The following is a 26656-nucleotide window of genomic DNA, read 5'->3' on the forward strand; positions in this document are numbered from 1 at the left end:
CTGAAAAATACCATGAGAAAAATCTCAGACATAGATATTTAGATACCCTATGTACCTGTTCTTAAAATAATTGTGTTTTGCCTGCCGCTGGTTCTAAATGCATACCTGACTTTGCTTAGTAAAGGATTCCATTATTAATAAAGCAAAATAAGAGTTATTCTATTTATATGCATGAAAGATCAAAGGATCAAAAACTTTGCACAGTAGCTAATATAATCCTTACTAGAATTTTGCTTCTACCCACAGAAATAGTCTTTTTTTTTTTTTTTTTTTTTTACGTAGTGTCTCTTTCTGCAAGGTGTACTGTGTTAGATCTATTAAGTATAATGAGATATCCCTATGGTTTTGAAGTTCCTTATAATTCCATAGAGAAATATGATATATATAAATAATTATACCATATGAGAGAAAATAAGTGCCAGATGAGAAATATTGGAGTCCAAAAGAAGAAAAGTTCTACTAATGTGTATGTTACTATAGAGTACTTAAAAATTTTTTCAGTGTAATGATAATTGCATCTTGCTTTTAGGTATGATACTTTCAAGTCTACAAAATGTATTCACATCTTACTGTAGAGTACATTGCTTGTGTGAAAGATACTTTATTAAAGAAGATTCTGTCGTATGCAAAAATAATCTTTTATTGGGACATCTACAGGGTTTTTGATCTCACAAATAATATACTCTGATACACTCTTGAAAATTATATATCATATTCTTTAAAAATCACCAGTAAACAATTTTGAACTAGATGTGTAGATAAAGATAAATAAGAGTAGTTAAAAGATTTAATAATTTTGTTAAATTTTACCTCTAATCTCAAAACTGTTTAATTACTTATATAACTCTTTTGAGAAATAATAAGAGAAATGAAAATATTGATAAGCCTGACATTTTGTTATGAAATTGAAGACTTATGTGTGGGTGTTTTTTCTTTTCAAATTCCTTGATTTGTTAAGCATCTCATGACCAAATTTTAACCTCATACCTACGTTTGCTACTAGAAATATAAACAAAAATGAAGTCATGAATTTGAGGATTATTTTTTCCTGCTTTATAACAGCAATAGTAGGTATCTTCAGCTTTCTGCCTCTATCTGTGCTAGGCATTCCTGTTCACTGCTTTGATGGACAGGAGGTACATATGATAGATGCTAGTAGTTTTGTTTTCTCTTCTTCCTGAATCTCAGCCTTTTTCTTTCAAGATTCTTTAATTAGTTTGTATTTGGTTTCATTTTCTCTAACAATTCTTTAAAATACCCTACCTGTAAAAAAATAAAAAGAAAAAGAAACCTAAACAAAACAACTATAACATCAAAAGAAATCACCTGCTCTTCTTTAGCTTTCTTCTTCTTTTTCTTATTATTCTTGTTTTATCACAACTAATATGGAGTCAAATCCAGCTCCCTCTTATGTTTGGAAGCTCAAAATATTTTCAGAACTTACTTTGTGAGGCCTGCTGATATTTTTCCACCAATGTGTATATTCTCCTTCTTCTCCATCTCCACCCCCATGCCCTAATATCTGTAGGATAGTAAGTAGGGCATTGATAAATTACCCCCATTTTTATATTGATAACCAGCTAATTAGGGCCCTAAAACTTAGTGACTTTCAAATACTTTGACAACTATATAATATATGGTTATATAGGCTATTTAAAGAACCTCCTATTGGTTGGTCTTTCTAAAACAGGAAGGATTTAATCATGCCTCTGTTGTTGTTTTGATCCTATTTTTAAAATGTTACATTTTGACACCTTAGAAAGCATATTTAAATTTTTATAATAAAGATAAATGTATAAGAACACACTTAAATTACTATAATAACATAAATATTTCATTCAGCTATCACATATTTCAGGTAGAATCATTATTAGTTATAATTGTCAACTTTATTTGTATTGTCTTGCTGGAGTTCCTAGAAATACTAAAGAAATGTTAAACAGTAGAGAGCAGATGGTGAAATATGATGGTGGGGTGGTAGGAATCATTTTATTGAGTAGATCCTAAAGCATACCTTGCCTGATTAATATAGTATACATTCTGCAAAATGTTTTTGTGAGATTTTCCAAAAATGAAATGTAAGGTATGTAGAAGATTTAAATTTTTTCAGAAAGAAAAAAATAAGAATAAGGTAACATTTCTGGTAGCTTGTTTTTTTTTTTTTTTTTTTTTTGCTGAGGGGGAGTTGTTACTTTAGTATCTTAAAATCCCTCTTTCTTAAATTTTACCAATACTCAAAGAATAATATTACCCAAAATTGAGGTTATTCCTATGAAATAAAGGTTAAAAATGTTAATTATTTTTATTTTAAAGAAGAAAGAGACTTTTTTTTTACACTAAAGCAATCTTTTATTTATGGCACAGTTTACTGTTTTTAAAGTTTTGTGTATCATTTGTATTTCTCTGCATCATTGGTGATTCCATTTCAGATCTGACCTCTCAATGATGGCCTTTATTCTGCCTGAAGAAGCAGATCAGTAGTGTTGATCAGTTTTCTAAGTAGGCTTAGAGCTACTCTCCAATGGAAATATAATACAAACCACAAATATAAGCCACCTATGTAATTAAATGATTTCATAGTCGTATTTTTAAAAGTAAAAAAAATTAATAATTTATCTTAACCATATATTTCCAAAATATTATTTCAATATATAATCAATATAAAATTGTTAGATATTTTACATTTTTTGATACTAAGTCTTCCAGTGGTATTTTATACTTAACATTTCTCTATTTACATGACACATCTGTGTTGAGACTAGCAACACATTTTGTGTTCAATAGCCATTTGTGGCTAGTGGCTGCTGTATTGGGCAGTGCAGATTTAGGGCGTTGTTTTGGAATCACATCAAGCGATAGTTTGGGCTTATGGAAAGAATGCCTTCACTCTTTTTAAACAATGATGTTTCTGATGTGTACTTCATCTAAAAACAAACAGATAATGAGTACTAACAATCTGTAATCTTGAAGACTGAAATGCAAAGTATTAAAATTGGGTTGGAGAATCATCACTGTACTAAATAATATTTTAAAATCCACAGTAGATTCTGTGTTTTAAATCTTTAAAATTCACTTAAATTTAGAAACTGGGGTTCGGAATAGATTATTTTCTTCAACCTGAACCTTGAATTATTATGACCAAATTTTATGTAACAAATTACAGACTCATGAAGTTTAAATGAATTTGACTAGACAGTTATATCTAAATATTGGGCAAATATCTAAACTTTTCTAGGCAATTTATTGTCATTGATTTTTTTCCCTTCCTCTTGAGGTTGTGTACTCATTTCAGATACCTTTAGTGTCGATAAATTCAATCTAATGGTGAAGTACAATCTGACTTGCTGCAGTTTAAATTCTTTTCTTTCTGTACTGTAGAAATGATTACTACTCTGTACTAGAACATAGAAGGAATCATAAATGTCACCCCGGTTCATTACTTTGGAATGAGGACAGTAGTAAATGGATCTGAAACAGAGGTTGTTGGAGAACCATACTTTTTCAGAAACCCTGAATTTAATATAATAATATATTATTAAAATATAAGCTGTACAAAAGTAAATTAGATTAAAAAGTTTGGAGGAACCCTGAGATATCATTTACTTTTAAAATTTTGTATTTTAATTGTGTTTATCCACTATCAGACTCTGGTTGTGATATAGCACCAAATATGACATAACTCTTGCCTTCAGTGGGCTTTTGCAGTAGGGGAGATACCTACAATAAAACAAGTCCAAACAGTTTAGTACAGTAGACTCATGCTCCTTGGGCTCATGGATACAGCATCTGAAATGATGAGAAGGAAGAGGAAAGAGGAAATTCAGGACCAATCATGGGGTCCTTCTGCTTTGTGAAAGAGGATGAACTTTATCTTGGGTGCAGTGGGGAGACTTGGGAGAGTCTGAAGCAGAGAAGTGACATGAGTAGATTTTGTGCTTTTAAGAGATCACTGTGATTGGTGTTGAAATATGTATTGCCCTTGTCGATGGCCCAGAGTGGATCCGTTTCAGATCCTTGCCTAAGTTGTTAATTAGGCAAGGAGCAGTGAAGGCTTATATTCAGTAGTGCCAGTGGGGCTAGAAAAATGTGCATAAATTTAAGACATATTTAGAAGGTAACTGCTAGGATTTGGTGATTTGTCTTGTGAGATGAGAGAGAAAGAGTGAAAGATTAAATTTGACTTGGGAATATATATATATATATATAACACAGAAGAAAGAACAAGTTTTGTTAGGTCATAGATATTTAGCTCCCTGCCTTTAAGAAGAAAACTATGAGAAATCAATTGAAATCCCCCAAAACACGTTTAGTTAGGCTAGCATTTTTTGGTTATTTACTATATTTAATATAGAGTGCATTTAGAATTAAAAGAATAAGATAGACATAGTTCTTTAGTTAGCATATCTCTCCAGATGAAAAAGACAGGCATATATAAAATAATTTTTAGTACAAATTAGATAGTGATAAGTGCTGTAGTAAGATATAAACAAAATTAAATTAATTCTGACTGGGGGAGATGGGATTGCAAATGACTTTACAGAATAAGTGATTTTTAAGCTGTATCTTAAGGGATGCAAGAGAGTCTAACAGACCTCCCACATTTATGTCTCTAGCCTGTATGTTTATCCTGATATCTGACTACCTCCTCAACATCTCCGTTTGAGTATATAAACTGTATCTTAAATTTGACATGTTCAAAACTAAATTCCTGATCTTCATTTCTTCAAAGCTATTATTCTTCCAGTTTTCCCCATATAGTAAATGGTTTCCTATTTGAGTATAAGCTGAAATCTTTGCAATGTAAGACCCTACACCACTTAACCCCTTTCCAAAATCCTGTTGCATCTTGAGCTCTTCTGTTTGCCACCCCATTCACTCTGTTCTAGCTAAACAGGGTCTACTGGTGTCCTTCAAGTACTTTCTACCTCAGCACCTTTGGTTTTCCTTTTCCTTTCACCTGAGGCATTTGTTTTAGTTGTCTTTAAGAACTCATTCTTCTTCCCTTTCAGGTTTTTGCTAAATGTCACCTTTTCAGTAAGGCCTTCTCTCTCCTCCCTATTTAAAATTGCTCCCCTCACCTCATGCACTTTTACTTACTCCCTGACTTCATTTTTCTTTATGTCACTCACCATCTGACATATGTATCTTATGCTTATTGATTTGTTTATTATGTCATATCCCACTTGAACATTAGCTCCATGAGATCCTAAATTTTTGACTGTTTTGCTCATTGGTTTATCCCTAGAATCTACAAAGGTGTTTGGAATGTAGCAGGCACTAAATTAAATACGTATTGCATAATAACGTGATGAAATGAGGAAGAGTGTTCTGAGCAAGGGAAGTGACATGAGCAAAGCTCAGAAAAGATGTTTGGCACATTGGGAAATGCTTATTGTTCTGTTAATTGGTCTTATGTTTCGGGTGTGTAGAAAACATAGAAACAGAGATTCTGAAAGGCAGTTGAGTCTAACATGAAGGCCTTTGGTAATAGTCTAAAAATGCTTGAGTTAATTCTATAAGCCAGTTCAGCAAGATAATAGTTATGATTGACTTTGCAATCTGCCTGATCTGTGTCACAGCTATTAAAGAGATGCAAACAAATGAGCATTTGGTTGACTGTAAGGGACAGGAGGCATAAAGCTTTTCTAAGAGTAAGTGAAAGAGCCTGGGAAAAAGAGCGAGGTAGTTTAAGGAGAAAATAGAGAGTGTATGCTTATTCCAGCCAGAAGGGCACAGCAAAACTCAAATGGATATGTTCCTGATATGGAGTGGGACTACTAACATCTCATTTTTTAGGATGAGATTTTCTGTCCACAAGAGAACTGGTAGCTGGATGTCAGATGTTGACCACAAGTTGTTAATGATTCAGTTTTCTACATTTTATTACTGTGATAGCCTTGCAAACATGGACATACCATCACTGGTCATATCTTGGATTTTTCATTTAAAACCTATTTTACAATTTAATGTGCATCATTAATGGTGAGTGTATTAAGTTATGATGTTGGTAGGGTTAGTAAAGTTTATTCTCTATTTATAGTTAAGTAAATAGAATGCAATTAAGTCCTAGGAGATACTAAATATTATTTTAAAAATAAACGACTATGCAGTAATATTCTATGAGCTCATATATAATTTAATATTTAACCCTTAAAAAGTTTTAAATGTACGTATGCATGTTGAATAATAATGTATAGTGGAGGTGATCATAGAATGGTTTTGTGGCTTGTGAGATTTGTAAAACATGAGACCTTTGACTTGCCCTCTACTACCTCAGAAATCCCAGAGGTCTGCAATCTGAAGATAAATTAGGTTTCTTTTTTCCCTTAGCAGCACATCTTCTACCATGTTAATACATTCCATGGATGCTGATATCATCAGCATTAGGCCCATTTATAAGAAAATGCTTAGCTACAGTTAATAGAACATAATTGATGGAAATGTATTTCTTAATTATTTAGTTTTTAAAATTAAACTTTGATGATTTAGTAATTTTATTTCTTAGCAAAAAAATCTTCACTCTGTTCTCAGACATCTTTTTTAATAATTTAAAGTTTTAAAAAATGCTGAAAGTAAAATTAAAATCTTATCCTTATTCATGCATTTGCACATTTTCAACTTAAGTGCTCATTCATTTCTCCTTCCTATCTTCCCTCCCTCCTTCTGTTTTTTTGCCAGCCTCTCTTCTTTTCATCAGTGAGCTCAAACTTGCTCAAATATGTCTGTTTATCCTTGCTTTTATACGTAACTTATACATAACTTATGATTTGTTAATTTAGCCACATCTCTTTAGCCCTTTTCCTCAAGGGCTAAACGTTTAATGATGAACCTTTGTGCTAATTTATTTAAGTATTGAAATTTGTACTCATGTCTACAATGAACTACATTTTGCTCGTTGATAAAAATTACTTGAAACCCTGAATATTTTTCTTCTCATGCTATTTACATACCATACAGAAAAATTAAAACCCTGTTAAGATATTTGGAAAATAGTCATATCTTCCAGAATTATAAAAATGCATACATCTGTCAAGTGTGATTTGTTTTTAGACTGGTGACCTTATCATATTTCTTGTTCAACTAAAAAATGTAGACTGTTCATTAATGTGTTCTTAGAACTGAGATGAGTGGTCCTTCTCCCATACTAAATGTATATCTACCAATTATTCCAGAAAAGGTTTAAGGTGCACATTTTATTTGCATCTTCTCTTACGGCAGTTACAACTCACCTTTTGTTTGCATTATTAATGCCCATTATTTCTCCCCAAATTATAATTTATTTGGAGATAAGGGTCTAGAACAGCAAAAGGCCCAATAGAGATGTCCATTTCAAACATGGAAGTGAAAAATGTGTTGAAAGCAAGAGAGAACCATAAATTATTGAGGATATTTATCATAATATGAAGCATGTTAAGCCCTACTGTCATTGCTAATAAAAAAGATAATATATTTGTTTTGAATGTCATAGTTATTTGGCAGGAACTATTAAGTCTCAAATACTTTTGTGAGCATATATATTTTTGAAAGTAAGTTTTGTTAAGTATTCTTAGAATTATGTTAAATGCTTTTATAAATGGGCATAATTCAGTGAATGACCTGTAGGCTTTAGGATTTAGGCAAATTGCGTCTGTAATTTGGGATTTTTATCGTGAATCCTACTAATGATAATAAAATCTTATTATATATAGAATTCCATATAATCCCATATGAGCCTCACAACAAACCCTGTGGTTTTGAAATGGCAATTGAGGTGAGTAAGGGTCACAGAAATTAAATTTATTTGAGTGCATGTGACAGTAAGTTGAGTAGACAAGACTTAAACCCAATTATTCTTTCTACTATATCAGACTGAAATAGATTATCATTTATCTATTGATTTGTAACCCTTGATTTTTCTTTATTGTAATGCATTTGAAATAACAGTTTTATAATATCTAAAAACTACATAATATTTATGGGGTTGGTCTGGAAGGATTATAGATTATTTTTTCTTTTCCAGTTTTGAAAATGATTGTTTTTCTTTTACTGTAGAAAAAAATAGCATTTTATCTACCAAATCAGGACAAACTAAATTTAAATATCAACTTAAAAGCTTTCAGATATGCAGTTGATTTAAAATAACTATTATAAATGCAATTCACTGTACTTGATCTCTAGTGAATTTTTTAAAAGTTTTATTACTTACGGGCTAACAAAATAAATACTTGAAAATTAAAATGTATCAAAGCATGCACCTTGTATTTTTATAATATATTGTTAATCAGCTCTTTTTTGTTAAGAAAGCTTATTTTCAGTTTTTTAAATCATTTTTTCAGTGGTGAAAAGCTAAAATTTTGCTTTCACATTTTTTTACCATCAGTATTCCTAAGCAGTGCACCTTAAATTAGTTAACTTCTAATTTATCATGTTTCTATTTGAGTTGTCAGGATTTTATATTTAGGAAAAATAAAATAAATGTTTAATTTTAATTAAAAAGGAGCTTCTTCATTTTTATTTCTATTTTGATTATCTTGTTTCTTTTTGGTTGATAGATTAGTAGTTGATATGTTTGCCCCAATATATTGAAGTGGTGGGTTTAGTTCAGTGCATACAATTGGTGACTATTAAAAGGAGAATCATATAGCCTGGCTGCAAAGATTGTTCGTATCAGTGGAAATTATACCTTAATAAAGAAAACTAAAGCATATGTGTGGTCACAACCAATCCTTGTCATTATGCCGTGAAAGCCTTGGGATTTGTGATCAAAGCAATGGGCTTATCCTGAACTGTGGTATAACCTCTGGTTGAACCTTTCAAATTTTTATCTTAGGAGATGATACACTAAATGTTGGCCATGCTACCTGCCTCTAAGACTCATCTACCTAATTAAGTGATAGAGATTAAAATTATTGTGAGCAAGCCAGAAGAAAATGTGAATTGTAAATGTATCTGTCTTCTGTCAGTGTTGTTTACTTATCATTTTCCACTGATGTTTTAAAGAATTGCTGAACATGTGTTTTTTATCCAGAACTGACTGTTCTGTTCTGATGAATATAAAACATACTTCACTTTGTAAATGTGCATTAAAAGTATTAGAAAGGCATAATCTTTGACTCTGTTACTACATTTCATCTGTCAAAAGAGATAATTTTGAACTGTTAGATTTAGTGTCATATCAAGACATGGTTCTTAGAAAGATGCTTTTAGTATTAAGTTGGAGTTCTACTGTATAACTTAAATGCCATTGTCATCCACAGTAAGATTTTGGCTGTATATACGCTTATTTATTTTGTTACATATTGGTATATATCAGTTGAGTTCAGCATTTTTATTTCATATTAAGAGAGTAGTGAACTCTCATCACTGACTTATTCATGCAGATTTTGTTGTGATGAGACTGCAATATAGTTTAAGTACAGCATGTCCTCAAATAATGTCATTTCATTCAATGTTTTGTTATATCGCTGGTGAGAAAAAAACATGAATTCATGACCGGGGCCGCTGTCTGTGTGGTGTTTGCACATTCTTCCCATGTCTGTGTGGTGTTTTTCTGGGTACTCTGGTTTCCTCCCACATCCCAAAGATGTGCACATGAGGTGAATTGGTGTGTCTACATGGTTCCCGCCTGAGTGTGTGTGTGTGTGTGTGTGTGCGCGCACCTGGTGTCCTGCTATGGGATGGCACCTGGTGTCCTGTCCAAGGCAACATGGGTTCCTGCCTTGCGCTCTGAGTTGCCGGGGTAGGTGTAGGCCACCTGCAACCCTGAAGTGGAATAAATGGGTAAATAATTATCTTGTGTTTGTTCATCTTCCTTAGATGTATATATAGCTCACATTTATTTCAATATTTAATATTACAAGTGTTTTGGGTCTCTTGTTTAGAAGTTTGGCGATGTTTTTGTGGCACCCAAAATATGCCATAGGAACTTAACTCATTTATATCAATTGGCCTGTGGGAAAATTGGTTTTGTTATATGCCATTGTATGTAAAGTTGCAATTTCCAAGAACCTGTCGATGACAGTAAGTGAGGATTTGCTGTATATATGTTCACTCTCTTATTTAATTGTGCTAATTTGTTGTTCTTCACACTGTATGTAAAATCTTAATAATCTCTCTCCTCAGTATTAGTTTCTTAGAAATGCTTGTCATATTTTAAATTCACGTGTAAAGTCCTCAGTTTCATGGCTCCTTCCATTTAGAAGGGGATACAAACAAGCAAGCAGTTATAATACAGATTGATGAGTTCTGTGTTAGGGAAATACAATGTATTGCTTTTCCCTAAAGCTTTCTCTGGTCACCCCAACTTTTAGTCATAATTTTCTCATTTGAATTTCTAGAGTGCTAGTTGGTTTCACAACCTATTTTCTCTTAAAAATATATCCTTTTTCTATTACTGATTTAGATCTGTATTCTGGAGTGGGTGGAACACTCATATTATGTATCGCAGACCCTAAAACAGTTCTCTCTAAAGAGTAAGAACTAGCAGGAGAATGGCGTGAACCTGGGAGGCAGAGCTTGCAGTGAGCCAAGATCGCGCCACTGCACTCCAACCAGGGCAACAGAGCGAGACAGCGTCTCAAAAAAAAAAAAAAAAAAAAAAAGTAAGAACTAACCTACAGGGGTGTCCCCTAGCCCTAGCAGGAGGGAGCCTGTGTGTGCTGAGGTGCTGAGAAATCTCTGCCCGGTGCTGGAGCTGCTGTGCGAACCCTGCAGTGGTGCTGGGTCGGGCCCAGGGGCAGCCCACCAAGAGCTGGGATGCCAGAAGAGCCGTTGGTGAGGACATTTCACCGTTTGGTCTCCCCTTTTGTGGGCAAGCAGGTGATCAAGACAGGGGCAACAGTAAGCCTGCAGTCTCTGTGGCTCCAGGACACCCAGGTCCATGGAAAGAAATTATTCCTTAGATGTGATCCAGGTGAAGAAATGGGGCCTGCTGGCAACAGCCCACCGCCAGAGCCTCCACGGAAAGAAACGCAGAAGGAAGGGACTGTGGACCCAAAGCAGGCCCGGGAGCCCACTGGGCAGAAGACCCTTGATGCCTTCTCACTGTCCGCAGAACTCGTCCCCCGGGGAGAGGATGATTACGAATGTTTGGAAGGAGACACACCTGCAGGAGATGCTGGGAGGTGGCTGCGTGTCAGCTCTTGTTTGTTTGGCAGCATTTGGGTGAACGATTTCTCCAGAACTAAGAAAGCCAGCAAGAGCGGATACTGGAGGGAACCTGCCTCGAGGCTGGTCCTGTACTTTGGTGGTGGTGGTTTCCTGGCATATTATAATTGTCAGATGTCTTGGAGCTCTTCCCCAGAGGTCACACCCACCTGTAACATCCTGTCTGAGAAGTTCCATTGAGGACAAGCCTTGGAAGCTCTAGGCCAGGCTTAACCTGTCTGCTATACACTGTTGGACCAGAAATACTTCTCAGGGCTAGGGAACATCATTAAGAATGAAGTCTTATACAGAGCTGGCATCCATCCCCTTTCTCATGGTTTAGTCCTGAGTGCCTCCATGTCAGGAGGCCCTGGTGGATCGCGTGGTAGAGTTCAGTACAGGCTGGCTGCAGGGCAAGTTCCAGAGCAAACCGCAGCACATGCAGGTCTACCAGAAAGAACAGTGCCTTACTGGTCACCAGGTCATAAAGAAGCCATTTGGGCCTTCAGGAGGGTTCCAGAGGCTCACCTGGTGGTGCCCACAGTGCCAGCCTCAGTTGTCAGAGTAGCCAGAGCAGCGCCAGTTCTTCTAAGGAACTCGGGGTGCTCTTCATGGAATCTTGCCCCTTGAGGAACCTGATGTCTAAGTGTCTAGAGAGGAGGATATGGGCAGGGATAGGGTGCAGAGCATAGTGTGGGTCAGGGGTACCAGTATTATAATATTCATCTCCCTGGAGTTATGTTGAAGGCAGAGTTTTCATAGGGTTAGGTTTGTTTTTATTTTTCCTTTTATAGTTCAGTTAATTCTTCCTATTGAATTGTGCCATTGTGAAAGATGAGAAAAGTCATGATGATGGGTAAGGGGAAAACCTCCCAGAAGTCAATGGGGCAAGAAAAAAGAAAGCCTATGGGAAATAGCTGTGCTCCAAACATGGCTTTGCAGCTGATGTGGGGTTTTTGGGGTTTTTATTTTGAGACAAGGCTGAACTCTGTTTCCTAGGCTAGGGTGCAGGGGCATGAACTCAGCTCACTGCAGCCTTGCCCTCCCAGGCTCAAGCAGTCCTCACCTCAGCCTCCAGAGTAGCTGGGACTACAGACATGTGCCATGATGCCCGGCTGATTTTTGTTTACTTTTTATAGAGATGGGATCTTGCCATGTTGGCCAGGCTGGTCTTGAATTCCTGCACTCAAGCAATCCTCCCACCTTGGCTCCCAAAATGTTGGGACCACAGGTGTGAGCCACTGTACCCAGCCAGCTCCTGTGTTGTTGTTGTTTTTGTTCTGCAACTTTGGTTGATTTTAAGGCCCTCCATTTTGGAAAGCAGGAAGACAGTAATTTTTTTTTTTCTTGTTCCCCTGGAGGATCCAGGGATGAGAATAGAGTGGCCTGAGAGCGCTGCTTGGGTTCAGCCTCCTGCCAGGTCCTTCCTGCTGGACGCAGACACCAAAAGCCTGGGGAGGAGCAGAGAGCTGCGCCTTCTGGGGTGCTCAGTGGTCTGCAGAGAAAAGCTGCTTGTTTACTCCTTAAGTCAATGTATTTGTGACTGTAGCTGTTAATATGTTGAACGATTCAGGAATCAAGGGCTATGGAGAAACTCCTTCAGGTTGTTGGCAACAGGTAAATGAAACTAGGACAGTGACATGAAAATAAATCTCTCTGTTAAACAAACAAAAAAGAATAAGAACTAAATAAATGTGGTTTCTTTTTTGTGATAATTATGTGCTACATCACCCTTCATTTCTACCTAAGGTTTAAATCAAATAATTAAGAGGGGTTCTTGTGAGTTTTATTATTTTAATAAAAAATAACTTTTACATTCTATTTGTATTTCTGCCCATACTGAATTCTTCCTGCATCTTTTTTTTGTGTGTATATACATATATAAATATATACATAAAATGACCTGTTTACATGTTATTTTTTTATATATATGTATAATGTATATATGTATTTTTTTTGAGACAGGGTCTCGCTCTGTCACGTAGAGTGCAGTGGTGTGAACACAGCTCACTGCAACCTCCTGGGCTCAGGCAGTCTTCCCCATCAGCCTCTCGAATAGCTGGGACTACAGGCACAGGTGATACCACCATACCTGGGTAAAGTTTTTTATTTTTTGTAGAGACGGGTCTTGCCATGTTGCTCAGGCTGGTCTTGAACTCCTGGAAACAAGCCATCCTTCTGCCTTGGCCTCCCAAAGTGCTGGGATTACAGGCCTTAGCCATGGTGTCTGGCCTAGAAATATATTATCCTGGCTGGGCTTGGTGGCTCACTCCTGTAATCCCAGCACTTTGGGAGGCCGAGGCAGGCAGATCACCTGAGGTCACGAGTTTGAGACTAGCCTGGCCAACATGCTGAAACCCCGTCTCTACTAAAAATACAAAAATTAACCAGGTGTGGTGGCAGGTGCCTATAATCTCAGCTACTCAGGAAGCTGAGACATGAGATTGAACTCAGGAGGCAGAGGTTGCAGTGAGCTGAGATAGCACCACTGCACTCAAGCCTGGGTGACACAGCAAGACTCCATCTCAAAAAAAAAAAAAAGATATTATCAGTTAATATATTGCTAACTTTTTACCATTATTGAAATAGATATAAAATTATAACCACCAACTCAAGTGTACATGAAATATCCTAATTTGAACTCAGCCCTTCTTCATATTAGGCTGGTGAAAAATTCCTTCATAGTTATTAGATTGGTAGGGCAGAGACCTTCTTTTCTCAAGGCTTGAATGAGAATCCAGGCTTATGCGATATCTAGAAAACTGGCCTTCACATCTTTAGTCCATCGTTTTCTTCATTAGTCATATCTTTATTGTCTAAGATACATATGGTCTTTTGGAGGCAGGCAGCTCTGATGATTTTACCAAGTTAGTGTTAGAAAATATTTGCTGATGCCAAAAGCCATGGTGCCAAGGGACTAGCTTCCCTGTGTGCACCATGCATGGGGCCACTGTGTACAGTAGGCAGACTGTTCTTCATGAAAGGGCACTTGATTGAGAGAAAGAACGGAAGCTAAAATCCAGCCTGTATTTACTCCATTTACCAAGCTGAATTATCTTAGGGCTACATTAGCCTAGAAGTGTTGACTTTTTTCTAATTCACATTGAGGCACTGTATGGGCGTATAGTGACCCTCTCACCATTCCCCATCCTCTGGGTTCCTGCCTAACCTCTTCATCCCTTCTCCTTCTCCTTTCCCCCAGGCTGGGGGGGGTGGTAAAGCTGACTGTAGATTTTGAAAACTTGCTTCCCTACTCTTGGAAAACATTTATGCCTCTTCTTTGGCTTCTCTTTCTTTAAAAATACTAACATGTGACTCCTCCTTCACTTGGATACCTCACATACTCTCTGTTTGCTTAGAGATTCACACAAGACAGAAAAGAAAGATGCCTTCAGGAGACCTCTGCTCTGGACCCTGCAAATGTTCTTGAGAAAGGAAATGCCTGACTACTCTCTTAAAATTAAAGGTGAAGGGAGTCAGAGGTGAAAAAGTAGAGTAAAACACAAATACGTATCTTGATAAATTTCAAGTGAAATGTTGAAAGCTTAAATTTTAGTTTTTACATTTTTAATTTTGAAATGTTTACAGTGTCCATTGTACAAAATTTACATAAAATGTTTCCTTAGGAAATCACAAAATCCATAGTAATTAAATGGAAATTGATGAGTCATTACTTTCTTCCCAGCATGATAGAAATTATGTAGCTGAAAGACTTGAAAGTTTGAAATTGCTTTCTTCATATCACTTATTAAAAAATTCTTCTTTGTTTTATGGGTGGTTTGGCTCCATTTAATTTCTACTTAAACTAATGAATTTATATTTAGTTTACGGTGTCAATATTAAAGTAACATAATAATTCATAATAAAGTTGTATTTAAAAATAAATTGGGCCAGGAATAAAGATATTTTTGGGAGGATTGCTTAAAGCCAGGAGTTTAAGACTAGCCTGGGCAACATAGCCAGACCCTGTCACTGCAAAAAAATTAAAAAATTAGCCAGGCATGGTGGTGTATTCCTATAGTCCTAGCCACTTGGAAGGCTAAGGTGGAAAGATGGATTAAAGTTTGAGGTTATAGTGAGCTATGATTGTGCCACTACTGTACTCCAACCTGGGTGACAGAGTGGGACCCTGTCTCTTAACCAAAAAAACCAAAAACCAAAAAACAACAACAAAAAACTTGTGGAGAATATTTGTTTTGAGCAAATAAATTTTTTGTCAATTTGTTGAGTAACCTGAATGAAATAACAGATGTGGAAGATACAGACAAATATACAAAATCATAATATTTTGGTGCTATATATTAGAATGATTGAAAACTTCATTTTTGTAACAATTGCTATGAAATGTCATTTGTTCCATTCTGCTTCCTAGAATTGGTGTTGGTAAGAGTACTTTTTAGGTATATTTTTGCTATGCATTATGCATCTCTAATTTACAATAGAAATGATGAATCTCTCAAATTTTAAAACTCAGGGGAAAACTAGCACTTACAATTCATCCATTATAATTATTGTTTTGAATCTAGGAGAATTATAAAACAAGAGCATGGTAGGTATAACCAGCAAAAGAAAGACAGTATCTTCTAATCATGATAGAGTGTCAGTGGGAGTGGAAGTGGGCAGCAGGTATTACTGAAATGAGAATAATTAGTATTTAATTAAGCAAATGCTGCTTTTGATTGTCAATGAACAAGGAAAGCATATTCCTCCCTCTTTATTGTAAAACAAGGCCTGGGAATGGTAACATTCATCTTCAAAAGCACAGGTATTATGAAGTGAAAATAACATATTTTGGTAAAATTTGTCGAAGCTGGAAATTAACTGAATACACACTTCTGCAAATTAATACTAGAAAATTATATAGTGTTTTATTGGGATAAATCACAACATTACAAAAATTCTTTTTCAATTAATTTTATTTATATAACAATTGCTATACATAGAGATATATATGAAAGATACATGTATTCAGGATAGCCAGTTGTTTTCTCATTGTGAAAATGCTAAAAGTTTAGAGTTTCTTTTCCTTTTTTAAAAATCCCTTTGCATATAAGTTAAAAACTTAATTTAAAATGTTTAGCACTGCATATACTATGTAAGTAGAACCCAGGCTTATTTGATGACTAGGGGCACAAGCTTTATAGTTAAATAAATCCTGGTTCAACTTCCATATTTATAATATCTCAACTGATAACCTTGCACAAAGTATGTTTTTGAGCCTTAGTTCATTTTTTAAGTAGAAATGATACTTTACTTTGTAAAGTGGTTGTGAGATTAAATGTAATAAGGTTTATTGAGTTTATGCTATGAGAGTATGACTCATACCATGCAATAAGTGTTAGCTCAGACAAATTGGATATAGCTTTTTGCTTCATAAAATAACACACATCTGCCTTTTCCCCTTTTGTCAATTAGAATTATATGCATTGTTTTCGAAGATGAGACTCTTAAAATTTTTGTGTGATTACAGTCTAATTTTATTTATAGCTAAGCTTTAAACAAGGTCTTTTTTTTTAAAAAAAATTGTTCAGTTTAAATACTTTTTAAGTCTAATGGTCAGGTGGTTGTCAGCCATTTGGAAGGAGAACAAGCTCATTTCTACCCTGCCTAGTTAATTATTGTGATTGTAAGCAAAGGATGTACAATTCAAAGTCAGGCAACATTTCACATGGATGATGGAGGTGATAATAGCTTAATTCCTGCTGGATTTTTTTTTCTCTGCTCTGGCAAGTTCATACTGACCTTGTCCAAAATCTGATGACCTCCCTATTTTACTCAACTGTTTGGAAAGCCGGGCCTGCCATAGCTGGCCCTGAGGGGGTATCTGAAAGACCACTGAACCACTGACCCATGTCAAGACTGGATTTCAAGTCTGATCTACAGAGCCTCTGAAATAGTTATATATGGGGTTTATTACACACAAAAGGCTAAACAGCTGCATTTTTCTGCTTATTAAATGTCATTATTAAAGTTACATACTGAATTTACTCAGTTTCTCATGCAAGTCATTTTCTAGACTAATTTTAAATTTTCATCTTTTATCAGAGTTGGTGTCTTTAAACTTGACTGTTTTGAAATGTGAGGAAAATGTACTAACAAACCATGGCTAAACTGTAATAAATTGTCTTCCTGGTTGATGAAGAGACCAAGGCAGTGCCTTTTTAATGCTTATTAAGATTTTGGGTTTTTCTGGCAAAAATTCCATATACCTCATAAAAAATCTAGCTAGGTTGTCATTATTGTTACAGCATGGTAATTTATGTTTATAGCTTGTCAAACCTCAGTTATTACTAAAATGTTTGTATTTAAGAGTTTTGAGGTTATGAGACATGTCATGAAGGAAAGCCTGTGAAAGGTATTTATACCAGTAAGATGTAATTTAAATTGGGTTGGTAGGATCTATCTACCTTATGAGAAACTGTGACAGGGCTATGATATGCAAAGAAAAAAAATTCCCTGTGTTTATTTTGTTCTTCTGAACAATAGAAAATGATCAGGTCCTTTTTTTGAATATCTAGTCAGTATCCTACAGTTTATAATATCACATTGTCTCTTATTTTTGTATAGGAGTTGATCCCTGAATTTTATTATCTCCCTGAGATGTTTGTCAACTTCAATAATTATAATCTTGGAGTGATGGATGATGGGACAGTAGTGTCTGATGTTGAACTTCCTCCTTGGGCCAAAACCTCAGAAGAATTTGTTCACATAAACAGATTGGTAAGATAGTAATCATCTACTCTGTCTGTCATGAGCTTTTGCTCAAAGCATCTTTCATGTGTTGGTGTATAATCATTAACCCTTGCTCTTCTGGACAAAGCTGTAGGTGATAGGACTAACTGAAAGTGACATAATAGCTCAAGAATCCTTGTATGTACTTTATGAAATGTTATTGAATTGATATATAAAATAATAGTTTATGCAGAATTTAAGTTACATTCATATATACATGATAATTCAAAATAAGCGAAAATTAAAAGTGAAATTGGAATTATAAGTTTTTCCAAATTTGAGCTTCTTCTTCCAAGAAAGGAACATAATTTTGTGTTCCAGGTTAGAAGGCCATTGCACATTTTCGTAAAAGAAACAAGATTTTCAAATTACGTCCTGTATCTATCGTTTGAAGGAAATCGTCATGTAATATTGAGAATATGAAAACGTTGAAACTTAAAAGCACGTTAAATTTGTGCTTACAAACAACTCTTTAGTGGACTCTTTAGTGTCCTTCGTATCTGGGTTCAGTATTCTTTTTGAGACATTAATATGACTTTTTTTTTTTTTTTGCCTTTTAAGTTTCACAGAAGTTTGGAATCAGGTAGCTTTATTCTTAGTATTTTGCAGTGAGCTGAGATCCGGCCACTGCACTCCAGCCTGGGCAACAGAGCCAGACTCCATCTCAAAAAAATAAAAAAATAAAAATAAATAAAAATAGAATCTTGGCCCAGTGCAGTGGCTCACACCTGTAATCCCAGCACTTTGGGAGGCCGAGGCGGGTGGATTACCTGAGGTCAGGAGTTCGAGACCAGCCTGCCCAACATGGTGAAACCCTGTCTCTATTAAAAATACAAAAATTAGCCGGGCATGGTGGCGGGTGCCTGTAATCCCAGCTACTTGGGAGGCTGAGACAGGAGAATTGCTTGAACCTGGGAGGCAGAGGTTGCAGTGAGCCAAGATCACCCCATTGTACTCCAGCCTGGGCAACACAGTGAAACTCCGTCTCGAAATTAAAAAAAAAAAAAATTTAAAAAATAAAAGTAGAAAGTTTACCGTACTCTACGTTAAAAGTGAAATCTCAGTTGCATTGTGTTTTTACTTCACACATAAAAAAGGAAAATTGGCCGGGCGCGGTGGCTGAAGCCTGTGATCCCAGCACTTTGGGAGGCCGAGACGGGCAGATCATGAGGTCAGGAGATGGAGACCATCCTGGCTAACATGGTGAAACCCCGTCTCTACTAAAAAAATACAAAAAACTAGACGGGTGAGGTGGCGGGTGCCTGTAGTCCCAGCTACTCGGGAGGCTGAGGCAGGAGAATGGCATAAACCTGGGAGGCGGAGCTTGCAGTGAGCTGAGATCTGGCCACTGCACTCCAGCCTGGGCGACAGAGCGAGACTCCGTCTCAAAAAAAAAAAAAAAAGGAAAATTGTTGCATTTTTTTTCATGTGGCATTCCTTTCTTTTCATACCAACAATTAATCCTGTCTTCCAGATCCTATTACAGTCTCATTATTATTGAAATTTTGCATTCTATATATACTGGAAACGATGCAGGGAAGTGGAAAGAATATGTAAGCTTTGGAATCTGACCAGATTTCCCAATCCTTTATCAATCACATTGCTGATTGTGGGATCTTAGCAGTTTAACCTTTCCGAGCCTTGGTTTCTTCATTTGTAGTTTTGAAATTATGAGTAAACAATTGTAATTATGTATGTAAAATGCCTAGAATATTGTTTGGCTTATAGTAGGCACTCAGAAAATAGTAAACAATATTATTGTATCACAGTCTTATGGAACATGTTGCATTTTACTTTTACCCCAAGAATTTTTAAAGATTCTCACAAAGTTTCTGTGATTAAAGTGAGAGATGAAGACTAAGCTTGCTCTGAAAGATACTGGAGGAAATGTCAAACCTTTAAATGCGGCAGGTGTCTAGGGTCGTATGTGCTTTTTTTTTCTCCAGGGACACACAGAAGTGAATAGAAGGTACATTCATACTACAACTTTTTTCTTTCAGTGATTTTTCTTTTAAAACAGATTCATTGAGGTACAATCTATATATCATAAAATTCAACTTTTAAAGTATGCAATTCAAGGAGTTTAGTAAATGTATACAGTTGTGTAACTGCCACTATAATCCAGCTTTGGAACACTCACATGAGTACAAAAAGTTTCCTTGGGCCTCTTTATAGCCACTGCTTCCACTGCTGGCTCCAGGCAATCACTGATTCTGTCTTTATAGTTTTGCTTTTCTAGAAATTTAATATTAATTGAATCATACAATATGTAGTCTTTTTATGCCTGTCTTCTTTCAGATAGCATGATGTTTTTTGAGATTCATCCATGTTGTGCATATATCAGTAGTTAATTTCTTTGTGTTGCTGCATAGTATTCCATTTTATAGATGTATCACATTTTACAGTGTCTTTGCTAGTTAATGAACTTTTTTTTCCAGTTTGGGCTATTATAAATATTTACATGTAAGTCTTAGTGTGGACATCTGTTTTCATTTCTCTTGGGTTGATTTCTAGGAATTCCTGGATCATGTAATAAAAATATTTACCATTTTGTATTCCCACAAAGTATGAAGTTTCAGTTTTTCCATATCCTTACCAAGACTTGGTATTGTCAGTCTTATTTATTTTAGCCATTCTATTAGGTAGGTCATTGTTATTTTAATTCACCTTACCCTAGTGATGAAAATGTTAACCATCTTTTCACAGACTTATTTGCTACTCATATATACATATGTTCTTTGGCAAAGTATCTATTGAAATATTTTGCCTATTTTATTTTATTTTATTTTTTATATTTTTTATTTTATTTTTATTATTTTGCCTATTTTAAAATTGGGTTGTCTTTTTATTATTGAATTGTAAGAGATCTTTGTGTATTCTCCATAAAAGTCATTTATCCAACATATATTTTGAAAATATTTTTAACTAGCCATTTTTTATTTTTTAGTGGTGCCTTTTGAATCACTGTTTAAAAAATGTTTTAACTAAATATTAGATATGAAATATTTATACAATATATAAAAGGTACAAAATATCCTCATCATTGGTGAATATACTTTTAAGAAAAAAAATCATATTCTGATCTTTTTTTATTGACACACTTTTTCTCAAATATGACTTGAAATTTTAAGTCTCAAGGCAACCAGTTTTCTGTTAATCATTACCATAGTTAGTAGTATTTATAATATAAAGAAGTTTGTTAGTATGTTTACTTCACTTTAAAGGAGCTCTAAAAGGCAGAAAGATTTGAATAAGTTATATATTAAGTTTTTCACCAATATTTTGACAATTAAAAAATTTAATTATATAAGTTAAGGCAAGCCACTCTCCTGACAGTACCTCCCATCTCTACCCGTCTACTGCCTTCACCCCAGAAGAGCCAGGCCTATTTGGGACAGGTTTACAAGGGCATTAAGAAAAGAAGATTGTGGTTTACCAAATTGCTTTACAACTAGATTTGGATTTTGGCTACCCATGCTCTAAACTTGAACATGACTGTAAAGTTATATACCAAATAATATTTTGCAGTATTAACTGTGCATTTGTTATAACATTATTATTAAGTTTACTTAATATTTTTCCCAGTGGTTCCTACTGCTTGAGTTTTATAGATGTCTTCATTGTTTAGACTCTGAATTAGCTTACATTCCTAAACAGAACTGTATATAAATTCTCTGCAATTCAAATGCAAACATAGTGTAGAGTTGAGTATGTATCTGGTCATTTTAATTCATAATTAGGAAAGATACTTGATTTGACATATATGTGCCTTTATGAAAGACTTTAATACCACATTCATTCACTCAAAAATATTTATTTTACACCTCTGATGAACAAAGTTTCCTTACAGTATAGTCTATATTGATTCATTTTGTAATTTTAACTTTCTACAAGTGACTAAATTGTTAGTATGGTATCTTATGTATTGGTTAGCATATTGTCACATAAGGGTTTCATCCCCCTCCTCTTTTTGGTTTACCACTTCAAGTCCACAGATTTTATGCAATGATTGCAGCTCATGAAATGCATACTACTTTGATCTGTGACCTTTTTGTGGTGCTAATCGGGTTCCTGATATCATTATACCTTACTCATTAATCATATTTCCTGCAGCCCGTCAGGCAGCCAGACAGCACAATCCCTGTTTTCAGCCCTCTGTTGGCAGGTTTCTGCTTTTCCAGATTATTACAGACGATACTTCGGCTTCTCATAGCCAGAGCCATATCAAGCTGTGTGTTACAATTAAAGTCAGATGGTCCTCAGGTTGAACAGGGATATAGTGTTGCAGCTGTCCCTCTTCCTGGAACAAGCCAGCACCAAGAACAGATGATCTATAGGACGGTGAATAATAACAGATTGTACAATACTCGGTTGGTAGCAGGGGATCAGAGAATTAATTAACTGACATACTCATGTTAAGATACCCAGCATGTCTTTTTAAAGTATTTGGTTGTTAATTCAAGAGGATAGGATATTTTTAGGAGCATGATTTTGGTAGTGAACCAGTAATGCTACATTCTCTGTTTATATTAGAGGACCGTAACTACTGTCTTACTCAACGACTTTTATCCTCAGAGTTTTCTGTAAGTAATGAAGATCTAAATGTAGGATTGGAACATTGGCTAAGTGGATGGGCTTATGAACACAGGATACTATCCTACATATTTTAAAAGGAAAATTCACCTAAATTTTATTAGTTTTTCAAAGAAGTAAATTATATTTTGTTCTGAACAGTTGGAATCAGGGTAAAACCAAAGCAGTCTTAATTATGTCCCTGAGATTGGTCCCTGTTATCTACTATTACCTGAACTAGGAAAATAATTTATTTCAGATACTGCATCAGAAATATAAATGAGAAACAGGCTTTCATACTTTCAAATAATAGAAAAATTTATGAGTTCAGACTGCTCATCATCTGTCTCTTATGATATAATGTCAATGTTTGGACCTATATATTATACTGCCTCTTATAACCTTCAAGTTTCATGTTGAATAAGAGACAACGAAAACCATACTCTGGGCAAAGTTACTAAAAATTGGCCTTTAAAGGTAGAGCATTTTGTTTTAGCCAAAAGATATATAATATACATAACTGATTCAAATTATAATAGTTAATTCATTTAACACGTATTTATTGAGTGCTTGCTTATGGACCAGCACTGTTAGATTCAATGAATAAGAGACAATATCCCTATTCTTTTGGAGATTACCTTCTCTTTGATAACTTGTTGAAATAGAAGGCTTCTCAAGGCCTGGAGGTGATATGAATCTAGCAAAGGAAGCGTTCTCTTGTTGAATTGTCCTAAGGTTACCAGTTAAAATCACATTTACTTTTTTGTATGTTCTATAGCTTTTGTCTCCTCTACTGTTTCATAATGGTAACACAAATAGTACTCGCTTAACAAGGTAAAGAAAAATAAAATAAGTATATTATCTGCTTTCCATTATCATTAGAGAGTATGTGGACAAATTAAAAGAGATGTTGTCCTTTCATAGTATTGCCTGACAGGAAAAAACAAGGTTGATGAAGAACTAAAATCGAAACTGGTTTCTATCATTGCTAATATTTAAATCTATTCAACATAAACCTTTATAGATCTTATACCTCTGAATGAATCAGGTCAATGTTGTATAACTTTTTTCTCTGAATGGAAAATTTACACTTCTCAAGTGATGACAGCATAGAGACAGAATCTCATGCCCCCCACTGAACAAGAGTGAGGAAATGACATTTAAAAACTTTTCTTAAGACCACTGACCAGACAACATTTAAAAAAAAAAATTTGAGAATTGAAATGACAGAAGCTAACATGATTTTTTCAATTTTTGTTTGTTTGTTTGTTTCCTTTTCATTTTTGATATTGATAATGATGTGGCCAAGAATGTAAACAGCCATGGTGGCTGCAGTTGGGAATAATTATTCTTAGCTGAGGGTATCTCCCTCTCATGTCTTCATCCCCTTTACTCCCAGTGCAGTGGTTGGATTTAAATCCTCTGGGAATGTAGAGAGATAGGTATGAGGAGTCTAAAATTACTATTATTTGGTTTGCTTTTAGCCATGATGTGTAATTTACTGTGAAACTTTTAGTTAACAAAGGACACCTAAATGAAAGGAAAAAAAAAGATTTACCATATTAATTGTTAATTCTCCCCAAATTTATTTATAAAGTCAGTATAAAAATATAAAATCCAATCAATAGGTTTACTTTGTTTTGATGGAAGATGATAAACTGATTTTAAAGAGCAAAGGACCATTATGGCCAAAATCCTCTCGGAGAACAAGAGCAGATTTCAGAGGGACTTGCTTTGCTAGATATCAAAAATTATTATAAAGCTATAGTAATTAGGGAAGAAGAAGTAGTATACGAAAAGTGAACAGAGAACCCAGAAATAGACCAGGATATATAAAGAAACCTTATCCATTATAGAGCTGGTATTGCAGATCTGTGGGGAAAGGAAGGACTTTTCTTTTTTTTCTTTTTTTTAATTATTATTATACTTTAAGTTCTAGGGTACATATGCACAATGTGCAGGTTTGTTACATATGTATACATGTGCCATGTTGGTGTGCTGCACCCATTAACTCGTCATTTACATTAGGTATATCTCCTAATGCTATCCCTCCCTCCCCCCTTTTCAATTTTGGATTCTGAGATAAATAGTTGTTTTATTAGTTTCCTAGGGCTTCCATAACAAAGTACTGTAATCTGGGTGGAAACAACAGAAATCTATTGTCTCACAGGTTTGGAGGCCAGAGGTCTGAAATCAAGGTTTAGCAGGGTTGGTTTCTCCTAAATGCTGTAAGGGAAGGACCTGTTCTAGCCTTCTGATTGGCTTATATATGGCTGTCTTCTCCTTGTGTCTCTTCACATCATCCTCCCTCTGTGAATGTCTATCTGTCCAAATTTTCCGTTTTAATAAGAGCGCCATTCATATTAGATTAAGGACTCTCCAGTATGACCTATCCTAAATAAAAACTTCTGTAATGACCCAATTTTCAAATAAGGCCACCTTCTGAGGTGCTGTTAGGTTGAGACTTTAACATAAAAATTTGGGGAGAGCGGCCACAATTCAACCTATAGCAGATATATGGGGGAAAAAATTTAATTGGAACCTCATTTTATTCCTCAAACAAAATGAAAGTATATTAAAGCTTTATATATAAAGGTTAAACTATAAACTTTAACAGGATAATACAGGAGAATTTCTATGTAATATTGGAATAGGGAAAGATTTTCAAACAAGAAACAAAAAAGTGAAGTATGATATATTACATAAATTGATGGTTGGTTGTTAAACCAACCTTGCATTCACGAATATATTACACTTAGATGTTTTAAGTTCTTTTGATATGTCCTGGAGTTTTGTTTTGTTAGTATTTTCTTGAGGAATTACTACTTCTGAAGATTTTTGAAACTATATTTATGAGGAATATTAGTTTGTAGTTTTCTTGTAATATCCTCATCTGACTTTATTACCAGGGTAATACTAGTCTCGTAGAATGAGACATGGCAGTGTTCCTTCTTCCTCTATATTTTTGAAAGACTGTGAAGGCTACGTATTATTTCTTCATTAAATGTTTGGTAGAATTCACCACTCACGCTATTTATGCATGGCCTTTTCTTTGTGAGAAGATTTTAAATTACCAAATCAGTTTTTTTTACTTTTTACAGGTCTATCGAGATTTTTTAATTTTTTCTTGAATCTATGTCAGTAATTTCTTTCCTTCTTGGAATTTGTCCATTTAATCTAAGTTGTCTAATTTTATTTTTATAAAGTTGTTCATAGTATGACTTATCATTTTAATTTCTCTAAGGTTAGTAATGATGTTACCTCACTTATACTGATTTTTGGTAATTGGTATTATCTTTTTTTCTGGTTCAGTCTTGCTAAAAAGGTTTGTCAATTTTGTTATCTTTTCAAAGAGCCAACTTTTCGTTTCACTGGTTTCCTCTATGGTGTCTCTTTCGTTGAGTTTTTACTCTAATATTCATTCTTTCCTTTTGCTTGATTTGGGTTTAGTTTACTCTAACTAAATTGTTAAATTGGAAAACTACTTTTTTATTTGAGTTTTTCTCTTCCAATATCAGCTTTTCCAATTACAATTTTCTCTTTATGTGTGGTTTTTGTTGTGTCTCTTAAATTTTGATATTTTGTTTCCTTGTTTTCATTCAGCTTATGCAATTTTCTAATATTCCTGTGGTTTCTTTCTTGGCTTATGGATTGTTTAGAAGTGCATTGCTTGGTTTCCAAATATTTTCCAAAATTCCCTTCTGTATTTTCCAAATCTGTATTTTCCAAATTTTCTCCTGTATTTTCTATTTTTGATTTCATTGTGATTGGAGAGCATACTGTGTATGATTTCAGTTGCTTAAAATGTACTGAGACTTGTTTTCAACCTAGCATGGGAGAATTCTTCACGTTCTCTTTAGAAGAATGGGTGTTCTGCTATTGTTGAGTGTTCTGTGGATGTCAGTTGATTAACTTGGTTTTTTGTGTTTAACTATTCTATACCTCTGCTGACTCTCTGTTTAGTTTTTTTTTATTTGTTTGTTTTTGTTTGTTTGTTTTTGTTTTGCTAGTGGGATATTGAAGTCTCCAAATGCTGTTTTCAATTCTATCAGTTTTTGCTTCATGTATATTTTGGCTCTGTTGTTAAATGCATATGTTAGCTTCCTATAGCTGCTGTAGCAAATTACTGTAAACACTTGGTGGCTTAAGCAGCAGAAATTTATTCTTTCACAGTTCTAGAGTCCAGAAATCTGAAATCAGTATCACATTCCCTCCAGAGGATGTCTGC

The 26656-nt window shown here is 34.8% G+C and overlaps 1 protein-coding gene and 1 pseudogene across 1 annotated transcript in view; both read left to right on the top strand.

Annotated features, from left to right (window-relative positions):
• Positions 1-26656, top strand: part of LRBA (LPS-responsive vesicle trafficking, beach and anchor containing) — a 771345-nt gene that overhangs the window by 602768 nt on the left and 141921 nt on the right. Inside the window, exon 47 of the mRNA XM_011973242.1 lies at positions 17692-17844. Coding sequence (XP_011828632.1) covers positions 17692-17844 — 153 coding nt within the window. The remainder of the gene's footprint in view (positions 1-17691; positions 17845-26656) is intronic.
• LOC105534524 lies at positions 10735-11716 on the top strand (annotated as a pseudogene).

Source organism: Mandrillus leucophaeus, unplaced genomic scaffold (assembly GCF_000951045.1).
Source record: "Mandrillus leucophaeus isolate KB7577 unplaced genomic scaffold, Mleu.le_1.0 Scaffold136, whole genome shotgun sequence".
Taxonomy (NCBI): Eukaryota; Metazoa; Chordata; class Mammalia; order Primates; family Cercopithecidae; genus Mandrillus; species Mandrillus leucophaeus.